Source organism: Macrosteles quadrilineatus, unplaced genomic scaffold (assembly GCF_028750875.1).
Source record: "Macrosteles quadrilineatus isolate MER2022 unplaced genomic scaffold, UCM_ALF_1.0 Scaffold_1__1_contigs__length_201487025, whole genome shotgun sequence".
Taxonomy (NCBI): Eukaryota; Metazoa; Arthropoda; class Insecta; order Hemiptera; family Cicadellidae; genus Macrosteles; species Macrosteles quadrilineatus.
In genome coordinates, this window is record NW_026542594.1 from 129,112,634 (window position 1) to 129,134,495 (window position 21,862).

The 21,862-nt window shown below is 32.8% G+C and overlaps 1 protein-coding gene across 2 annotated transcripts in view; it reads right to left on the reverse strand.

Moving 5' to 3' along the window:
• Positions 1-4,598: 4,598 nt before the first annotated feature.
• LOC128984802 (inosine-5'-monophosphate dehydrogenase 1-like) overlaps positions 4,599-21,862 on the reverse strand; it is a 31,060-nt gene continuing 13,796 nt past the window's right edge. For both annotated transcript variants that reach the window (XM_054404181.1, XM_054404173.1), the window contains 8 exons: positions 21,114-21,401; positions 20,493-20,583; positions 18,927-18,998; positions 18,311-18,478; positions 15,946-16,102; positions 11,452-11,595; positions 9,698-9,807; positions 4,599-8,500 (listed from right to left, as the gene is read on the reverse strand). In XM_054404181.1, the coding sequence (XP_054260156.1) occupies positions 9,702-9,807; positions 11,452-11,595; positions 15,946-16,102; positions 18,311-18,478; positions 18,927-18,998; positions 20,493-20,583; positions 21,114-21,401 (1,026 nt within the window). In that variant the 3' untranslated portion in view covers positions 4,599-8,500; positions 9,698-9,701. The remainder of the gene's footprint in view (positions 8,501-9,697; positions 9,808-11,451; positions 11,596-15,945; positions 16,103-18,310; positions 18,479-18,926; positions 18,999-20,492; positions 20,584-21,113; positions 21,402-21,862) is intronic.

Here is a 21,862-nt window from a genome sequence, read left to right on the forward strand (position 1 = left end):
ATTGACTTAATTTTTGTTTATTAATTTTTTTTTTTTTATCTTAATGGGGTGTTGGCAAGTTGTAGAAGTGATCATAAGATCGAATACACAACTATCTTCATTCCGATTTGTTGAAACGTCTGTTCAAAAAGAACACGTTGAGTGTTATGGAATGTTAACATTTTTGCTAAATTGGAAAATTGGTTGTATCACAAGGTACAGAGGAAACACGCTTATAAGAGGACTGTTTGCTTTCAGCTGTAGTATTTTGTGCAAAAAAAAAAAACTTGTGACAGGCAAGGAAGAGCTCAAGCAGTGATCATTGGGCATGGGGTCTTCCTCTACCGTGAGCGTTGTAGTACATGATGGCGAGGGCTTTTGGAGTTTACCCTAGACACCAACGACACCACTTAGTCCCAGACACCACTTAGGTGTAACATTGAATGTTTCCTCTATACCTTACATCTCTGTGGTTGTATTTAAAATTGGCAATATTGGTAAAATATAATACCATGAATATTTTTCCAAGGCATAACTTTGAATGTAAATATTACTTGACTTTGAGTTTAGAACCATAATGACAGTATTTTTAGTTATAAAAGAGGTTGAGTTAAACAGGGCAATCAAACACATTTTTGAAAAGGTTTACGAATGTACTAAGGTGCTTCATCTGACTGGATGGATTGTTGTACACTCCAGGGTTTTGAGATCATCACTTAGTTAAAAGTCATCGTGATCTCACGGTACATCCAGGGTGCACACAGATTTTCGTCACGTGGTTAATCTGAGTCAGATATTTTGTTGGTGGCCACAATGGAAGCAGGAAATACGCCTCCGGTACTACTCGGTTAGCAAAGAAGCAAGTCAGTCGTAGTTATGGAATTGACAGATGAGGAATTAACATGTAAAATTATTGAGCGTCTGAAACTGTTGTGAAGCCAGTGAAAAATGGGGTTCATATTATATATCTCTTTTCCCATAGCTATAGAAATGATAGAGCACTGTTCTTTCTATATTGTTAAACGGAGCCCGAAACTCACTATTAAAATTGAATATTGTATTATACGAAACTGGTGTAACCTACATAAACAAAGAATTTTTCCTGAAAAGCGTTTAGTGTTAACCCTAAAAGTAAGGATACAAAATGTAATATTCTACTATAAAAACAAAATTTATGTAATTAAATAGCATGCATACGAATATTATTTGAATCGGAATCTGAAACCAGAACGAAGAATGAAGAAGCAGGTGCCTGCACACGGGCTCGGCAACCGGCAGCCACTATAGCCACTTTCATTTGAATGCAAGTGCCATTCCTGCCGCCGAGAATCGGAATCAGAATCTGAATCGGCGTGCACTCTGGAAGTACCGTTAGGGACCGATTCCTCATACTCCCTCCACCTTCAATATTCCTCAGCAAATATTTGGCTTATTATGTGTGACATTTCCTTTGCCCAATAAGTGGTTTAAAATAAGGAAATTTGAGAATAGGTTGCCAAAAAGTTTTATGGAAATACACATAAAATGTGTTACATGTTTTTATGTAACACTGTTTGTGAGCCAACTATGCCAAAATGTTAGATACCATACAGAGTACAGATAACCCCTCATTATATGATTCATTCTAGGATTGCATGAACATAAGAATGTATCGAGTCCAAAAGTCAAACCAGTGTTGAGATATTAATTGACCTAACAATTTTCATATAGCCTACTTAAAGTAAGTGAATCATGACAACAATACAAAATCCAACTAGAATATGTCTTTATGGTTTTAAAAATGTTTACTCACGTTTACTGTGCTAAGCTGGAGGCACAGGCATCTTCTGGTAATATATTACTGAGATTATTATATTTTGTTTATAACATCATCTGACTGCTTAAAAGGCAATGAAAAGGGTGAATGAAATAACTAACTAACTATACCACTGATCGCGTCTTCTTATTAACAGCAAGCATCAGATATAAAATAATAGTATCTTGGTAATAGATTACTGAGAATAGCATATAATTTTTGCAATGTTGTCTGAACTGTTAGAAAAAGTAGTGAAATAACGCCGATAACGTAAGTAAGTGAAACACCCTTAAGGAGGAAGTAATAGGTGACAAAATTAATTGTATTATTTCACCTATTACCAAAAAGGTAAGTAACGTTCCTGACTATTTATTGCTGTCTCTTTTGCCATAAGGATAAAAGTAATTTGGCTTTTATATACATATTATGTCTTAGACGATTCAACCTAAAATTTAAACTACCTACAGATATCTGATAATGATTTTAAAACAAAAATAAACACATTTCTGTATAACATAAGCTATTTGTCAACCAGTTTTACTGACATTACTAAGCTAGACCTAAATGTTCAATATTTCCTTTGTTCTATGAATAGGAAACACAATATATTCAATTTTGTCCTGTTAGACACACACACTTAGACATTACAGCTAGATTTTAAAGTGTATGTCTAATATTTGTTGTTTTAATTATTTTATAATTTAATTAAATGCAGCCAAATCTCAATCTGTGATATTAGTTATAGATACTGTGATATTAATTATAGCTACTGTAATATTATTCTGTGTTATTAGCTTAAGAAGTCTGGAAAACTGAATAAAGATACAGTTTTCTCTTGAGTAGAGATCCTGCAGAACTCGAAATTATAAAATTATAAGCATGCCATTTTGTCTCTTGTCCAACTACAATGCAAGCCAAAAATGAGGGTGTATTTGTTTTTCAACAAAATCAATCACAATATTGTATTGTTTAGAGATGGAATAAATGACTATTCATTCAAGATAGTCAATCATAAGCACACCATGCCTAACAAGAAGAATCACAGTTACCATAATCTCACTGTTTGTCAAGGTTTTCAAGCCTAACTCAGGTGTATTGAGAGATGTGTGAGCTCCCACTTTATTGATTGCAATTTCATCTCACAATTAATTGATATGCTTCACCCAAGTTTTTTTTACCATTAATGAGATCCAATTGAATAAATAATCACCATCTTGATGGTAGGCTTCCAAAAGTAAATGGGATTGTTAATTTCTCACTTTCTAAGTCTGAACTGTTATCATAAATTGCAAATGATTTCCACTGTGTATTTCAGCATAAGATTTAAACTTATAAATTATGATGGTTAATTGATTAGCAGGATAAACTTTTATTTTATCACATTGAACAATATAAAACCAGGGGTTTTTGCATGAATGCTATATTTTCTGGTCAGCAGTGTTTCTATGTTGATGTTAGTTCAAAATTAATTTCATTACATAGGCCAATGTTTTAAACTAACTACCTAATTAGATTTAAGATATTTTTTTAAGACCATAGATTAAAGGAGAAGGAGTAGACAATCTAAAATAATAAATAGACAATCTCTCTACTCCTTTAATCAATGGCGGGACTCACAAAAATGTGCTCTGTAAAGATTTTCTTATTTTGAGTATTCTTACTTAAAATAGGTATGAATTGATGATAATGAGCATTGATTAGTCTAAAATAACTTTAAGTTATCTAGATACTTATTTTTTTATAGGTCAATTTCGATAGTTAGTATATTTTTGACCTAAGCAGATTTTTTTACCTTAGCGTAATATGGTGAAAAATACCAAATTATTTTGTAAAAAAACTGTTTTTTATCAAGTTAAGTAAAACTTTTACTAAAATTGTGGTGGTTTTTATCCAAGCCTACCTGTTTCTCTTACACTTAGCGAGTAATATTATCGTGATATTTTCCTTCATGGAATCCATATATGACATTCTAATAAACTAATGTTTTAAAGAACAATACAAATTTTTATTTTGAAAACACACACTCCTCAAGATTGTTAAGAAGATGAACAGTTAACTTACTGATGTTACGTGGTTCTGTATGTTACCTTCTAATGTTATATAGTGTTTCTTGGTTACAAGATCTTAGATTTGTAAAATAGTAAATGGCTGCTGTTGTAAAACACCAGTTTAGGAAAATGTCCCTATAAGTTAAACACTTTGCCGCCAAATCCAACCAGGTAATTTTCCAGTTTTTCATACAAATCACAAATAAACAGATGTCAAACAAAGCAAGTTATAGTAAGACTCATGACATGGAAAAAAGATGTTTTGAATCAATAGAAATTTACTAAAGTTTCTTTGCAATTACTAGAATTGATTACATTAGTCTTGATGACATTTTGATAATGCATATGCTCAATTCATAATAAGTAAAGCTAAAATTATTACGTATACATTGTGGAACCTTATAAAATATTAAGGTGGATGGCTACCAAATTTAATTTATCAAGTGACTTGAACTATCAAGGTTCGAATTATTAAGGGTTTTCAAGGAAAATCGCATCTTTCAGAGGCAAAGTTTTAGGGTATAATCGTTCTTCATGTCAATACATAGGTACAATTATGGATAAAAAACATACAAATTTAAGATGACATTATTTTATCCACCAGTTCCAGTTTAATATTGTTATTTGTGTTCTTCCCCCATGAAGGGGCCAGCTTCAGACTCTCCTGAAGGTCCTCCCAACTTAATGTTTTATGAATATGTTTGCCCATAGTATATTCACATGCTAATGCTAATGCAGATAGTGTGCAGGATTGTAGGTTAAGAAAATCAACAGACTTCATTATTCTCATTTCTATTTCTGGTTTTTCACCAAACATAACAAAGAAATCATAAAAATATCTAGGTCATACATTTATATTTCATTAATATCAAAAACCAAAACAAAATATCTTCAAGTTACTTGGGCTCAAAAGCAATTCCCATGTTAAATCAAACATTAAATGTTGAAATTTGTACAACAAAATTACGCAAAACATATTTTAAATCTTTAGCGGTTTTTACAATAGGAAACAACAAACCTTCTTACACTGATCATGACATAAAAAATGTATTATGTATAGAATTAAGTGGAATAAATCACTTTTTTATAGCCATTTGGAAATAAATCATTTAAAATTTAGAGGCAAAAATTATAGTATGTAAGACTATATAAATTGAATAAACCAGTCAATTTTACATTGTTACACATTTCTTAGTCTAAAATTATGTTACCAAGAACCTTAAACTTTTTATTTCAAGATCACTTTCGATGCTCAAATATATTGTATTTACCACAGTAAAAACACCATAGACCCTAACAGTGGAATATTCATTGCTTGTGTAGATATATAAAAATGAAAAATACAGACGAGAAATTCTATACATCTTAATTATACCACAATAACTTCTAAACCATTATAAATTTTAATTTTTTTTTCATTTTACATTAGTGCTTGTGATGAATATTGTTAAAGCTATACTTCGTTCACAAGCTTACCATATTTATAAATCAACTGAACATAACAAATGTAAAATAATTACATAAAAAACACATAAACTGTACTTAGGTTCAAAAAAACAAAATATACAAATACACAAACTAATTAATTATGTATAATAGTGTAGAAAATTAAATATAATTCCATAAACATGGAACTAGCAAAAATCTTTCTTATAGTTTTCTATATAAAAAACTATAGAATTTACGTTGAAAAGAATTTATCAATCTAGGCGCTCTAGCCAAGGTGGTACATGTGTACAAACATGAATTACATCCCTGTGAATAACTAACAAAAAAATTTTAAAACGCCAATTCATGAAACATTTGTCATGGTTCCTCATCTGCAGCAATCACGGAAGCGTGATTGTCATCTTGCACAATCGTGGCAATAGCGGTAATTTTTTCGATCACGCAACCTTCGCAGATGAGTTGAGCATCGGTATCGGAATCAACTTTTGACGATCGATTCTCGATACCGATACCAATGTCCAAGTATCTGTGGCATCGAGTAACGACCTGTCCCTAGTTAAAATATATACTGTAATCTTATCTACTTCTCATCACAATAAAATTACAGTGTTTTAATGAACCATTATAATCCGGGAGATAAATAACAACAGTGCTAATTTTAAGATTGGTAAAATAAACATACCCATACAGACTTCCAATACGTATAGAAACTTATGCAAGCCAAACCAGAAGTTATTCCTGATATTTCATTACATAGAAAAACAAAAATCTTAGACTTTGATGAGATCAATTACGGCTAAAGTAATTCTACCAATGCTACTGCCTAAAATGATAACACACTACTGAGCAACATACAATAACATGGTGAATATTTTGTTACTAAATAATAAAATGCCAAAATAGTCCACAATCAATAAATAAAAATTGACAACAATAGAAATAGAATTAAAAAGGGATTGTAAGGAAAATGTAAGACAAGTATTCTTCAAATACACAATCTGTAGTACTGTGTATTGTGCTTTGCACAAACTCTCAAAACATTTTTGAACAGACGATTTAATCAACTACAACAAAACTCTTAGTTAAAGTGTTGCATTTATAGTATTACAAGATCATAGTAAAAAAGATATGTACGTTATTCCAGTATGAATACTTGAAAAGCACAATGGCACAACATTGGCACATTACACATAGAAAATGCCTACAATAAATGTTAAAAATTTTGGTAAAGGGAATATTAAAATATGTTGGTCTATATTCATAAGATTTAGCATAAAATATCAGGATTTGTTGGTTGCACTTGGATATTTATCCTTGGTTTTTAATGTGTCAAGCGTTATATTCTAGTATAAATTTGTAAATTTATAAATTTACAAAAATTATAAATTTTGTAAATTTATTTGTAAATTTATTATGCCTTGTATGTTTATTGCTAAAATATGGTATATTTCTGAAACAACTCACAAATTCATTTTGAAAAAGGTGTAAAACTGTTTGTACTTACGATGATTGATTACAGATTATATGGTACATATGATCATATGCTGGTACAGAGAGGAGAGAAGTGTTCTCTGGACAGAAAGTAACAAGTCACTTGTTAGCTTGAGCGATAGAAATAAAATGTCAAGAATAAATGCATAACGACTAACGAGTGTATAGTACAAATTTGAAAACTTTATTGAAATATTTAGATTTAGATTTATGTGTAATTTTACATCATGTATGTACATTTAATCTAGTTCTCTCTTATATTAAAATATTAACTATCACACAACATGAAAAATACTCCTGTACTTAAACCTCAGAATTCTAACATTTCTTTAAGTTCAAGCAAATGTACTAAATTTTAAATCAAATATATTCATGAACAGTGAAAGATATATAATTTATCCTCCAGTAGAAAATGGTTTTGAATACTCAGGTTTACATACAGGAGTATAGTAACCAGCAACTTCTCAAAATTAACAGAACACAGCCATATACAGTTATAAAGCAAGTTCATATAATATTAGTAATTAGTACATAAAATAAGAATGCTCACATTTGCTTTCTCAGCTATCACTGAAATACGCATAAATTATCAAAATTGTAGGAATAAAATATAATTTAAGAAATAATTTAGGGAAAATATTATTGTAAACTTTGAATTATATGAAAAATTCAAAACATTAAACAAAGTGAAGTAAGCAAATTTTTATTACAAGTCGGCAAATTCTTGAACTAAAACGATTCTCAATAAAACAACATGGAAGAAAATGACATTGTAGATAACACTTTTATCACATCATAAACCAGATGATTGATTTAAACCAATACACAAGAAATCTCTTATGCATTTGGTTGGACAAGATAGAAAATAGTCCATTGATTGACTCAGTGAAGTAGATAACAACACAAAATATAAATAACAACCAAAATTATTTTATAACAAATTGTAAAAATAAACTTGCAATAACATTTATTAGTATATGGTGTTAATCCTTGACATAACAAAGAACTTTCTGAATATTTTACTAAAAAAGAAGTGAGAAAAACATGTATACAAATATAAATGGAAAAGTATTAATTTTCAGAGGAGAATTTCCGAAATATTTAGCATTAAAACATCAAACAACTGATACATAAAAAAAGAAATAATCTACAACAAAACTTACCTAAGCATTACAGAGACTTACCCTCAAGATTATGTAGTGAAAATACAAAATAGTCATTATGTAAAAAAGAAACAAAAAAACTTCTATCAGAGGTTAAATTATAAAATAACTGATCTGTGTAAAGAAGATAACGTAAAAACAACAAATACAAGCCATTATTAACTGAGATACTAAAAAATTGACCGCAGTTAATACCAATAATCGCAATTGTATAAAGAAAAGATTATATCAAACAAAATACAAATACTAGCTATTATTTAACAGGAGTAACAGGTAGTATTTAAACACTGATGCAAAAAATACATACAAAAGAAGTTAACCAATAATCGTGATCATAAAGAAATGATTGTGTCTTAAAAATAGCTATTATTTAAAAGGGATACCCTTTGAAGAACAACATGGGAACACAAATAATATAAAATATTATGTAAATAATCAGATAATCATGAAATATTTCAAGGAAGGAACATGAAATCCTTGTGTGTATCACATAAAAATACCATGAAGAATGTGGTATCCTTGGGTTGGTGTAGGGGCAAGAACTGCTTACTTAGCCTTCCCATCTCCCCCAGAGCCTACGGGAAACACAAAGTTAGACAGAAACAAGTTTATACAATAACTTAGAGCATTGGGAAGGTGCCAGATTACCAAAAGTAATACTGGAAATAATTAACCTATCTGCTAGGTGCTAAGAAATGTCAACTCTTGATGGTTTATTATGTACAATTCTTTATTTGTAGGTAATGCACAAGCACAGATAGAAAGTGTGGGGCTCACACCCACTACAACCCCTGAAGGCTTAGTGGAATCAACGGATCAAAGAAAACCTGAAGTCATCTAGGCGACCTTCAACTTACTTCAAACAAAGAACTTGTAACGTATAATGAAACTAATTTCTACTCATTGCTCATTCTAACTTCAAAGCATTGCCTTAACCTACAAGGCTGTCAAAATGACCAGGCTGGTACTTTTTCCGTACAAAAAATTAAATTAAATTTTTAGTCGGTAGGCTGCAACAACAACAGCTTTTTGTCTTGCACTAGTCAATTCCACCCTGTGCTTCTCCTCATGTTTTAAGTACTAAGACAGTGTGCGTTTCATCGTGGTTTGTTAATTAATTTTTATTTTTCTTTTAAGAGCTGACTAGCTTCTGTTTATATTCATTGTTTTGTTATCGGCATTAAACTATGTGTTCGACCACAAGTATGTAAAATCTGTCGCTAAACATAGAATTTAACAAGAGAAGGAGGATTGATAGTCGATCGTCGAGTGACTAGAGTCGGGAGGATGTTGAATGTTTAGTGAGGACTGCAGGATATTTTCTAAGCCAACTTTGCAGTGAACCATTTACTGAGCTAGAGGCCAGTCTACATAAGTTCAACTGACAAATAATAAAACAGCATACAGAAAACACTCGTTCTAAGCACTAATCACTGTAAGTAAATACTGTACTGGGAATTACAAATAAAATTAAAAGGGAAATAGATATAAGGTTATCAGAAGGTGAACCCATCGTACTTAACAAACAAATATTGTTTTTATAGATTGTCACACTAGTTTCTGGCAAAAAAATAAAAACATCAGAAACTTCTGTCATAAAAATATTTGACTGTTATATAAGTACAAAAAACCCTGCTAATCCAGCATTCATAATAATCTGACACATTCAATAATTTATCAAGATAAGGGTGTTCGATAGAGTAAATTTCCAAACATTGTAGAGTTAACTACTTCAGAGATAAACATATGAAATAATAAAATATTTAACTTACTTAGCTAGAAAAGTCGTTTCTCGTATGAAAAGAGGCTGTGAACGTTGCCCTCAGATTGCGCTGATTGTGTTCTGCGCTCGAACTTGAGCTCACCACAGTACATCATCGATCTGAAATAGAGGAGGCAAATCTCTTATTGCAAAGTACATAATTCAATCAATTATACAGGGTGTTTAATAACTAATATTAGGCTTATAAGACTTTTTCATGGGCTGTTAATACAAATTTACATAAAAGGAAAACAGAAACTCAAATAGTTTTGTCTGAATGCCTACACATGTTATATGTAAGCACAATTTATAAGAGGACATAAGATTGTTAAGATTTATTCAACATTGATTATTGTTTATGGAATAATTGTATGAAAATGAAATAGATCAAAATAAGCAAACAACAATGCTATATCAGGTGATTGTGGAGGCCATGCTAAGCACGATTTGGGGAACTAGAACTCCTAGTTCCACATCTTTTTCACTAGCCTATATCTTAAACACACTGACATGTTTGTACACTGACATAAAAATTGTGCCAATGATACAAACATATTTCCCCCAGAAAAAACGTTTGCAGTGTAGCATGAAACACATACATAAAAGAATCTTGAAAAGAGTTTGGTAAGGATGGACAGGTCCGAAATAAAGGGAGATTTTCTGGTAAAACTTATTTCTAATCTTCGGATTGGATTACATCTGATTTAGAATTTTCTCAGTACAGGATATAATATAACACCATCTCGAGTGACAATAATGTCTTTGAGATCGTGAGAGATTTTCACATTATTTTGCCACTATGGCTGGTGAAGATAACCCAGGAATAGTGGTATTTTGATAGCAATTTTATCTTGTATTAAGAATAAGACTCACAAAACAGAATAGACACAGCAATAAAGATTATAAATTAATTTAATTTATGATTATTGTCATTTGCAAGAACGTTTACTCAAGATTTAAAAAATAATTGAGTTTTACTGGTTGCACAGGAAGAAAATCCTGCCTGAAACTCGAGATGGAAATGAAAATTTAGGTGAAATCAGAAATTATAAACAATAGTTATTTGTGTAACTAGTGGACGAAGTGGCACTTTGCTGCACACGAGAGAAATGTTTACGCACAAGCTGTAGCCGAGTGTGAAAAGTTTCCCGAGTGCAGCAAAGGTTTTTTGCACTCGAGTTAGAAATTTTTTTTTCCTACAGTTACTTACTATAATCATATAAATAATTAGTCTCTCAAATACTGCACAACACGTTTTTAGGTTAAGTTAAATCCAAACACTGAACGAAATGGGAACGCTGCACCAGCTAATTGTTATCTTTAAGTGTTGCCAATTTACTTTTAAGCGTACACGGATTACGTGCATAATAAAAGCACACTGTTTTGTGTTGTTATGTTGGAATACTGGGGTGTACCAAAGTAAAAACTGTGTGCCAAAGTAAGGTTTTCTGTACTATAATCTGTGCAAGGAAGCCCACTTTGTAGGTTGATTGTAGGAAAAAAGAAAAGTCTATTCAATTTCAATGAGATTCTGTTTATACAAAATAATTTAAGCTAAACAAATACTTATGACATGGTGGTCATTTTCCGCTATATTGATGTTTCTTATTCTTGCTGCATGCAGCGATGATAAAAGCAGCTGCTCAGACAGGTTTTTGGCAACTATTTCAAATTTCTAGGTCCCATGCGAAATGCATCTACGGTTCAAAGAATTTTCCTGGCCATAAAAAAACCCACATACAATTCATGAACTTGTCTGGTTACCTGAGGAGTGAGAGACTGCGAGCTCCGATATCCTGACAACCATGTCTCAGACCACACTGCAGGTACGGTAGGAACCTCAGAACAGAGCCTTTGTCTACGATGGAGCCACTGACTCCCTGCGCCACCTTCAGCTTGTCCATCTCACTGTAACACCACTATATTGTAGCAAACTATACAACATAGCTAGGCTAGAATACTAACCTCCGTCATTGACTTTAGATACTGAAGTATACATCGTTACAGGGTGTCTACAACATTCTGGATAACAAATTCATGGACAATTCCCGTACATTTAAGTACACTTTGTCGCAACCTTTGTCAGTGCGATTACCGAATATATTTTCCTGATTTGTCAAACTGTATTAATCTTGTTCTTCACTGTAGTTGTACCAGAGAGAAAAGTAAGTAATAATAGACAAGAGTTAAATTTAAAAATAGAAATATATTGAAATGAGACAAACATTTACTTTGGGTAAGACTTTATAGTGTAACCACAAATACTAGAAAAATACCGGTATGGATCATCAACATAAACAAATTACGTTTTTTGCCCGTATCCTATACTAATAGCATTAACATATGGTTTAGACAGTTCCATTTAAACAATAAAATAAGATAAATCACAACTTATAATAATTAATAATATTTCATACAACATATTAAAACGGTATAACTGGTAGGTAAGGTGACACCAGTTATCATCGTCTCCCCCGATCGCAACAACACCGGTATGCATATTTTGCGGTTTCGGCGACACCGATAATCGTTTCCCACGATCCCGGCAATATTCGTGAGCATATCTTGCGGTTTCGGCGACACTGTCAATCTTTTCCCATGATCACGGCAACATCAGCGGTAGTGTTTCAGTTAATCGATGTTTCCGATGACCGGGCTCCAAATTCCCGGAGGTTTGGGTTAATTCCTGGAGTTTTCCAGGATATTTCAAGGTAAGACAAAACTCCCGGAGGTTTCCCGGTTTTCCCGAATTTCCTGGAATGTAGACACCATGAAAATGTTCGTAGTTGATGTGAGCAAACAGATTATGCTGATCGAAATTGGAACCAATTTCTGTTAAATACAAGAACTTTTTTACCAAGTCGAACTAATGTAATAACTTGTTGTGAGTTATAGCAACTGTTATGATCCATCTACTTGGTAAGCAACAAAAAATGAGATAGAAAATAAGAGTTGTAGACACTATCACATTCTGTGACCGGCTCACAGAACCATGTTCTTGTTAAATAAAACATTGGCGACAGTTGGTCCATATAGATGGGATGTCTTCTTCAGTATCCAAAGTGAATAGTTATATATTAACACTAGTCATTCTAGGGACCCATCTTTCAATCTATAGGGACTGGAAAGAACAGGTATGACATACAGAATATGACACCTACTAACCCTATATGAAAATAAACAACCGTGCTAAATGTCAGCTCAAAATTACAGTAATTCAAGGATAATAGGGGTACTTATGATAAAGGTTTTGAAATGAGTTTTGATTATATATTTTACAAAAGATATAAATATAAATTGAATCATTTAGTATGGTCAGTGGGCAATCATTCACATTAGAACAATTCCCTCACCACCATTGCTTTTGTTATTTTGTATTTCAATCTCATGAAATTTCATTAGATATAACTTAATATAAATATTCAGCGTAGAGGAAAAGTGGTGGAGGAAGTTTTCTGTTCTCTTGCACTACCTAACCTATACGTCATCCTGATTGACACGATCTTTAACGCAATACAAAGCAGGGATACAATTAATTTTTAGATTTTTTCTGATAAAAACATACCCCCCAAAAAATAAAAATTAGATTAGATAACATTCTATATTTATGCTATATAATTGTTATACAACTAGATTATACAGGGTGTTTTTTTTTAAACTTGCATCTTTATTTATGTAAAAACCGCAAAGGTAGAAATATGCAGTTTGCGGGAATCATCTATTGACGTAGGGGGCCCAATTGTTTTGAATTCAACGTTAAATTCACATTCCCCCCCTTTCCCCCCCTGCCACCAACTTAATTTTTTTTAATAGCAAGGTACCCCTTGTGACATATCAAATGAAAGAGCACGAAAAAAGAAAATGTTTGATGAAAAAAAATTGAAAATCGGTTCATAAATTTGTGAGATATGCCCCCCCTCCCCCCCCCGGAACTTAATTTTTTTTTTAAAGCAAGGTACCCCTTGTGACATATCAAATGAAAAATAAATTTCACCAAACATTTTCTTTTTTCATGCTCTTTCATTTGATATGTCACAAGGGGTACCTTGCTTTAAAAAAAAAATTAAGTTCCGGGGAAGGGGGGGGGGGGAATATCTCGCAAATTTATGAACCAATTTTCAATTTTTTTTCATCAAACATTTTGTTTTTTCATGCTCTTTCATTTGATATGTCACAAGGGGTACCTAGCTATTTAAAAAAATTAAGTTGGGGGCAGGGGGGGGAAAGGGGGGGAATGTGAATGTAACGTTTAATTCAAAACAAGTGGGCCCCCTACGTCAATAGGTGATTCCCGCAAACTGCATATTTCTACCTATTGCGGTTTTTACATAAATAAAGATGCAAGTTTAAAAAAAAACACCCTGTATATTTAAATCAAGAGTTTACTGATTAAATAATCTATACATTTTAACTTTGCAAAGTTAATAACCCTTGAATGTTTTAATAGTGTAGGCACTATGTATTATTATTGTTAAATAATTATTTGATCAAAATAAACCATAATTTATCTGTTCAAAAACTGATAGGCTATTTGGATTTTATATCTCATTGATCAAGATTTTTGATAACATTCAAGTTTTTAAGTACTTTTTTAAGAAAAAAAAAACTACTTAAAGGGTTAAACAAAAATAATTTTAAATATCTACACTCTATATTTTTTTGTTGCTAATTTGGGGGTTTTCAAACATTTTATTTATCTAGTGAGAGGGTTCCAAACTTGAGATGTATTTACAGTCACACACAAACTACTCGGTGTTAAGGTAAATGAAATTGACGAGTTCTGTTGCCAACAAAGTAAGACAATAACGACTTACAAGAATTGTTTATTCTTTAATCCAGTATTTTTCTTTCCACCCCAAGGGCCCAGGAGTCTACAGAACAAGTTGATGTTATAATGTATTCTGCATAAATTTGTTAACAAAATCAACTAGTCCTACATCGACCACTCGGGGAAAATAAGTCTGTGTAATCCACTTTACTATGCAACAAATGAGAATTTCTAAAAGATGGTATTTGTTTATGTTGGCTGACATTTTTTTACAACAAAATATCTTAAAATGTTCACTATTTTACCACAGTATCTTTAATTAAGAGAGGTTATGAATACTACTAGTACTCAAATATGTTTTGGAAAGGTTTCTCAAACGAATAGAATTTGATTTAATCAGTATTGAAAATCTACAACACAAAAGGTAGAACCCCCCATTAAAATATACAGTAAGGATTCCTTTTACGAAGTGCTGCTGCAAAGTTACAAGACTGTTTGTACAATGGGAGCATAAAAATCAACCCAGTATGTGTTAATTTGTTGAAATTTTGGCTTTAAAAATCCAAGCCTGTAAACAAACCTAACTTGTTCTACTAACTCACTGCCTTCATTCTCGATAGTGATAGATTGTTTGAAACATGTTTGTGTTGGGAAAAATGTATTGAATTTTGTTGTGTTAGAAAAATTGTAGAACAAAGTGTTATTTGGTTGTGAATCCTAGAGGGTTCACCCATTTACTTCTAAATGAGTGAACTATACTCATTTACATTAGTATATCAAAACTAATGTCTGAGAAAGATTTTGAGGATATGCGCACCAGAGGTACTGCACTTGACTTGAATTTTACATCATATTGCTCTTACTTTTTCAAGGATAGACTTTATCTTTTTGAGATTTAAGTAGCTATCAACTTTAATTTTATACATTCTAATCATTTGTAAGTTGATATTACAAACTCTCCTCTTAAATTGTTTAACTTTGCAACAAAGACTATTAGTTTAATAATTTAACAAGAATAGACTGTTTAGTCTAAGCATCTTTAAATTTATACTAACAACTATATTTTATTACTTACAGTTTAATGTTACACTAATAACGTTTTCATTTTGAAGAGTTTAGGTACTTCTCGTCGAGTAGTTATATTTGGTACTTACGTATTATACGGAGGCCACTTATTTTACAGCGCGCTGCGGCGGTTGGGTTAAGTTGGGTTATCATAAATATGTTTGTAGAACTTTCCTAGTTTCGTTATGAATCGAACTACACGAGATGAGTCATAAAAACTTATGATAACCCAACCTAACCTAACCGCCGCAGCGCGCTGTAAAATAAGCGGCCTCCGTATAATACGTAAGTACCTTATATTTGATAAAGTTTTTACAGTGTGTAGAAATTGATTTTTGCAAAGGTGGTAATTATGTTTGTTTATCTTCTTTATTAAGTATTGCCAACTCAAAATTAGTATTTTGGGAACAAAGATACACAATTACCTGTGAAAGTATCTGTCCATGGCACCACCCTGGGCATCCTTTCTGTTCATGGCCTCCAGACTGCCCATTCCTCGGTACTTCTTGAGCCTGACTCCGTCTGAGAAGTAGTACTCCCCTGGGGCTTCAGATGTTCCAGCCAGCAGTGAACCCATCATCACTGGAATGGTCAAATACAATGTCTACACTCCACCAGCATAGTTACGTTTAATTATTGACAAATCAACATTGCTTGACGAAAAACACTTTTGGAACATGGGCAGACATTTGAATCAGGCAGAGCTCAAATGCTCAGTTTAGTCAATTTATAAAATACCTTAAGTCTGACAGGCTCTAAGCACAACTCAGGATGCATAAATAGCACAATGTGGTTGATATGCCTAGGCAAACAGCAATAAATCAACCACTTCTCCAGCCTCTACAACTCTTTGATAGGCATTGACTGTCTTGAATCAGCTTTAAACAAAAGCAATTTTAGCTCAAGTAGCACAATATACTTCTACTCATGTCACGACACAATATAGGTTAACTATTATCGGAGGTAAAAATTCTGAATCCCTAAAATGAAGATTTGTCTAAAGAGATAGAATTCAGGTAGTTTAACTGAGTAGCTTATAGGTACATAAAAGTAACTCGAAACAGCAACATTCTCATTGGTATTACGTATGCAGCGGTCAGTTATAGAAAAAAAATAATTAACTGATAATCAACAAACTCTTTTATCATGTTTTGTTAGGTAGAAACAAGTTAATTTAAAAAATAGGGATAGACAAGTTTCAAAATTTTGAGAAATTTTCGGGAATTTTTATATCTTGTTCTATGAGACGAGATTTTATTTTGATTGAGATTTTTTTGAGACAAGATAAAAAAACTTTAAAAACGCCTGCAGAAAGTCAATGCAATACCCGCAATACAGGAGCGCATTGTAGTTGCGTTTTCTTAGGGAAGGCATTCTTATTTAATTAATTCTTTGCATGTAAATATTACTTAAATTGTTTTATAATTTTTGGTTTTGACATGGCAAATGACAAGATGTTTTGTTAAGTGTAAGCAGTGTGAGACATGTTTAACATAGCCAAAACAAGTCACTCCAAAATCATTCTAAAAATAACACAAGAAAATTGTTACTTGATATTTAACTAGTAAGGCTGATGTTTCACAATGATAAATTTTGTATTTTCCAAATTTGAACTATATCCTAACTGATATCACTATGTTTCCTATGCAGAAGAGTTATTTTTAATAAGGTAGCCCTAATTAATATTTGTTCTTTTTATACTGACATTTTTGTATTAATGTTTTTAATAAAAGATATTAAACACTCTCGTCTATTATTATTATTTTTGTATGTCTAGTCATTATCATAAATCCAGTAGGTATTTTAAAATTTTACAAAATCAGGTTAAAATGGCTAATGTGCATTTCCCATTATGTATGAGAAGGGAAATCCCGTCTCGATCTCGTTTTGAAATTTTATGAGAAATAAAAAATCCCGTCTCGGCTCGAACTAAAAATCCAATCTCGTCCATCCCTATTACAAAGAAACTTAATCATACGACTATGACCTTTAAATTAAGTTTTGTCTTGTCACTATTATAATTTATATAAAACTGTAAGGAAGTGCTGATATTTATTGCAATTTCAACTGGGAAAAGAAAAAAAAATTCTTACATAGATCAGAATCATGAAAAATTAATAAAAAGAAACAAATAGAATTTGAAAAATATGCTGCAAAAAGTCTAAAGAGTAGAAGACACAATGATAAAATGAAACTTTACAACAGCATATAAGTAATGGGGGAAATAAAGTGTCGAAGAATCAGATGGTACATGTAATAAAAAGAGACGAGAATTGTCGATTGAAAAAAGTATCAAAGGGGAACCCTGATGAAAGGCCCCCAGGAAGATTTAAGTGGAAATGTTGGGAGCAAGTGAAGGCGGATATGGCTGATTACAAGAGCTTTCGCCATCATGGAGGATGATTATTATTTTCCGTGATTGCACTAGACAGGGATTATGTCTACAAGACCAAGGAAGATCTGCAAGATTTTGTCACAACTGCGAAAAAGATGACGTTGTTTCTGTGACTGCGGAAGACGATGATGATGTGGCTTCATTACTATGGGATATATATCAAATTTTGCTGTGATTACAGAAGACGATGATGTTTCCGTCATTAAAAAGAGACAACAATGATTTCTGCAAATCTGCGGAGGGTGTGCAAGCTTTTGCCAAGATCATTATCTTGGCAAAAGCTTGCACACCCTCCGCGGTTTTTCACAAAAAACAATGACAATGTTTTTGCGACTAAGGGAGACGATAAAAAAAACGACCGCGAGAGTTTTGGAATAATGTAAAACATAAAATACCTGTAGATGCTCCTAGAGATAGAGCCTTGATAATGTGGCCGATGTTCTGTATTCCTCCGTCAGCAATGACTGGGACGCCAAACCTCCTAGCATACTCTGACACCTTATACACTGCTGTACCCTGGGGCCTACCCACAGCCATCACTTCTTGTGTGATACAGATGCTGCCTACAAATACAAGCATCCATCAGTAAAAGGTTACGACAAGTCAAGATTTTAACTGATTTGTTGGCATGGTTTCAACATCATTTCCCGTTTCCAACTAACTTCTCAGATCTAAACACCTTTAAGGTTATTTTAAATTCTGATCAAATAGCATTACCCACACTGTTGAACATGTACAAATTCCAGACATCTGAGTATAGGGTTGTTGCTAAATTAATGACAAGGGCTTCATGCATTAGGTCATGCATGCCCAAGTGTCGTTTATAGAATATAATATGCCTAATGACATGTGAAAACCGCAGATTGAGATTTAAAATTCACAAATAAACATTGTTTTTACCTGGTTAAAACTAATAAAACTGCCATCATGATTCTCAAATACATGGTCCCTACCAATAAATTATACAACCAATTTAAAACATGTTGCTTCATACTACTAATTATGGTTTACCTGAGCCCATTCCTACTCTTAATCCGTCAGCGCCCGCATCTATCAGGTTCTTGGCTTGAGCAGCAGTCACCACTAAAACATAACTGTGCTTAGTCTACAGAATGAAATGCTCATGTAAATCTAATTCAACATAAATATCTAGTATAAGATTGAGAAAACAAATTCCAACTTAAGTAGTTTATGTATGAATTCATTGACTATATCATTGAGGAAAAACAATGGCAATAAGGTTTGATATGTATTGTCAGGAGACTTAATATGTTGCATCATAAATGGAAGCCGAGTGGTTGACTAAGGAATTATGATGAAAACTAATACAGTTCAGCTACCTAAGAAAATTAGAGTTTAGTGGCTATTAGATACACAGTAAAAGGTCACACACAAAACATAACACTGATATTTCATCCTAATTCCTAATATAGGTAAGAGTTCTTTGACAGTAGACTGAAGAGTTTATCTATGAAGAAGTCCTATATTCAAATGAAATATTAGTGTAATGTTTTTGACTTTACTGTTTTGTAACTTAAAGACTCTCCGTATCTATTTATCTACATCTTCTATTTACATCCCAGTGAAAAATTTCAATCCTTAGTTATGGGGGGGGGGGGAAGTCGTGTTGAAATGTAGAGAGGGTAAAGTGAAAGTACGAGGGTGTTTTTTTAAGGGCTCATTTTGCGTAAAATCCGTAGTTTGCTTGTACGCCGCAACTTATCTCCTCACCACCTACTGGTATCATTTGTGAACAGGATGACAAAAATTGCAGCTCTGTAGCTGTCATACACGCTCCGCTGTGCGTTTCTAAGATTGTTTAAACCATCGAATATCCCACCGCATCCGAGGTAAGAACAGTGATACGTTTTTTGATTATAAGATACATATCCGATGCAGACATCCATCTCCAGATGACTGGAGTTTATGACCATGATGCAATGATAGCGTAAAAGTGCAGAAATAGGCTGAGGAGTTTAAAAATGGCCGTTAAGACGTTTATTTCGGATGAAAATGTGTTTTTGATGAGTACCCAGACTTCTCACAGAAGACTAAAGAGGAGAAAGGATTTTACAGCCATTTTTACACTCCATAACTCATTTCCGCACTTTACCCTCACTCATTGCATTAGGGCCATAGACTTCAGTCATCTGGTAAAGAATGTCAGCATTAGATATTTTTCTTGTGGTAAAATAACGTATCACTGACCTTACCTCGGACATGGCGGGAGTTTCGATGGTTTACATTTTTTTAAACACACAACAAAGCATTTTATATGACAGCTACTGAGCTGCAATCTGTGTCATTCTGTTCAAAAATTATGCCAGTAAGTGGTGAGGAACCTCGTTGCGGCGTACAAGCAAACTACGGATTTATACGCAAAATTGGCCCTTACTTAAAAAACCGCCCTCCTATGTAATGCTAAAAATGTTTGTTAACAAGTTATTGTAATAATGAAATGGTATAATGAAATGGTATAATATTTTTCAACCAAACAAATGTGCCTTTCAATATTAATCCAAGCAAAATATTAATACACTATGAATGTAATTAAAAGAACCAATTGAAGCAGCTTACCATTACCACCGATGACTTGAAGTTCGGGATATTCTTTTTTTATGTACCTTATCATGTCTATTTGATAAACTGAATTTCCTTGAGAAGAATCCTGGAAAATATTAAGAAATTAATAAATTACCTAAATATTACCTAAATTAATACATTTATCGACTGTATATTTGTTAAAAAACACTTGACCTCATTCTCATCAAAAGATCACCAACATCCGTATAACACTCGACATAGAAACACTCTTAAGTTCCCTATCCATAGAACAGTTATTTATGAGAAAGCTCCTTTGTATATGGGTAGCAAGCTATTCAACCACCTCCCTAACCAAATCAAATCGACAGAAAAGATGGATATTTTTAAATAACTACTTAGGGTACATTTGGAACTACTTTGTCCTTATTATGTAGAAGATTTTTTTTGTAACTAACGTCACTACTGTTAATAAAATATACCCAAAAATACCCAATCGTGAAAATACTATCAGAGGTGATGAAAGTGTAAGCCAAGTAGTGGGCTAGGTACATTTTGAGAAATCAGCTGTTGCAAAACTAATTCAAGTGAACAGAATTCCACTTAGAGTAGACAAAATATATTTTTTGGATAAACTTCTACGTTAAACCTTCTTACCAAAACAATAACATCGACTCCAGCGGCGGCTAGAAGTTTTAGTCTTTCTTTTTCCTCATTCCGTGTACTGATGGCTGCACCGACGAGCAACTGTTTGTTTTCGTCTTTACTGGCGTGGGGGTAATCTCTGGACTTCTTCAGATCAGTACGAGCAATCAAGGCTACCAACTCTCCTTTGTCATTAACTATCGGAAGTTTTCCTTTCTTGGACTTCTCCAGAATGCTGTTGGCTTCTTCCAAGGTGACATCGGAAGTGGCGTATACTAACTGGTCCAATTTTGTCATGACCTAGGGATTCAAAATAATTAGATCTACTTTAGCACAGGTTTAAAAAGTTGATTAGAAGTTTAGACCTCAATTTATGTTATTTTGAACAGTTTGATTCTAATAAATAATATTGCTTGACACTGACTATACAAAGCTAAATAACAATTACAGTTGACATTGCATGAAGAAACAGACAGAAACATGAAATTGCTAATATTAAACACTTGTGGGTTTAAAATAAACTTAGGTCAATTTAATTCAAGCTTTAAAATTGACCAAACTAATCTTTAAGTTAGTTCCTGATGTTATTACAGTTATAATTGGGATATACAACTTTTTTTCCTAGGATGCTAGGCACGAGCCTGGGATTGTTTTTCACATTACTTCAGGCTAGACCTAGGGGTTGCGGCATTATCACTTAGATAAAATCCATTGGTGACTTGGCAGGGATCGAACCCGGGAACTCAGGGAACCTCGCTCTA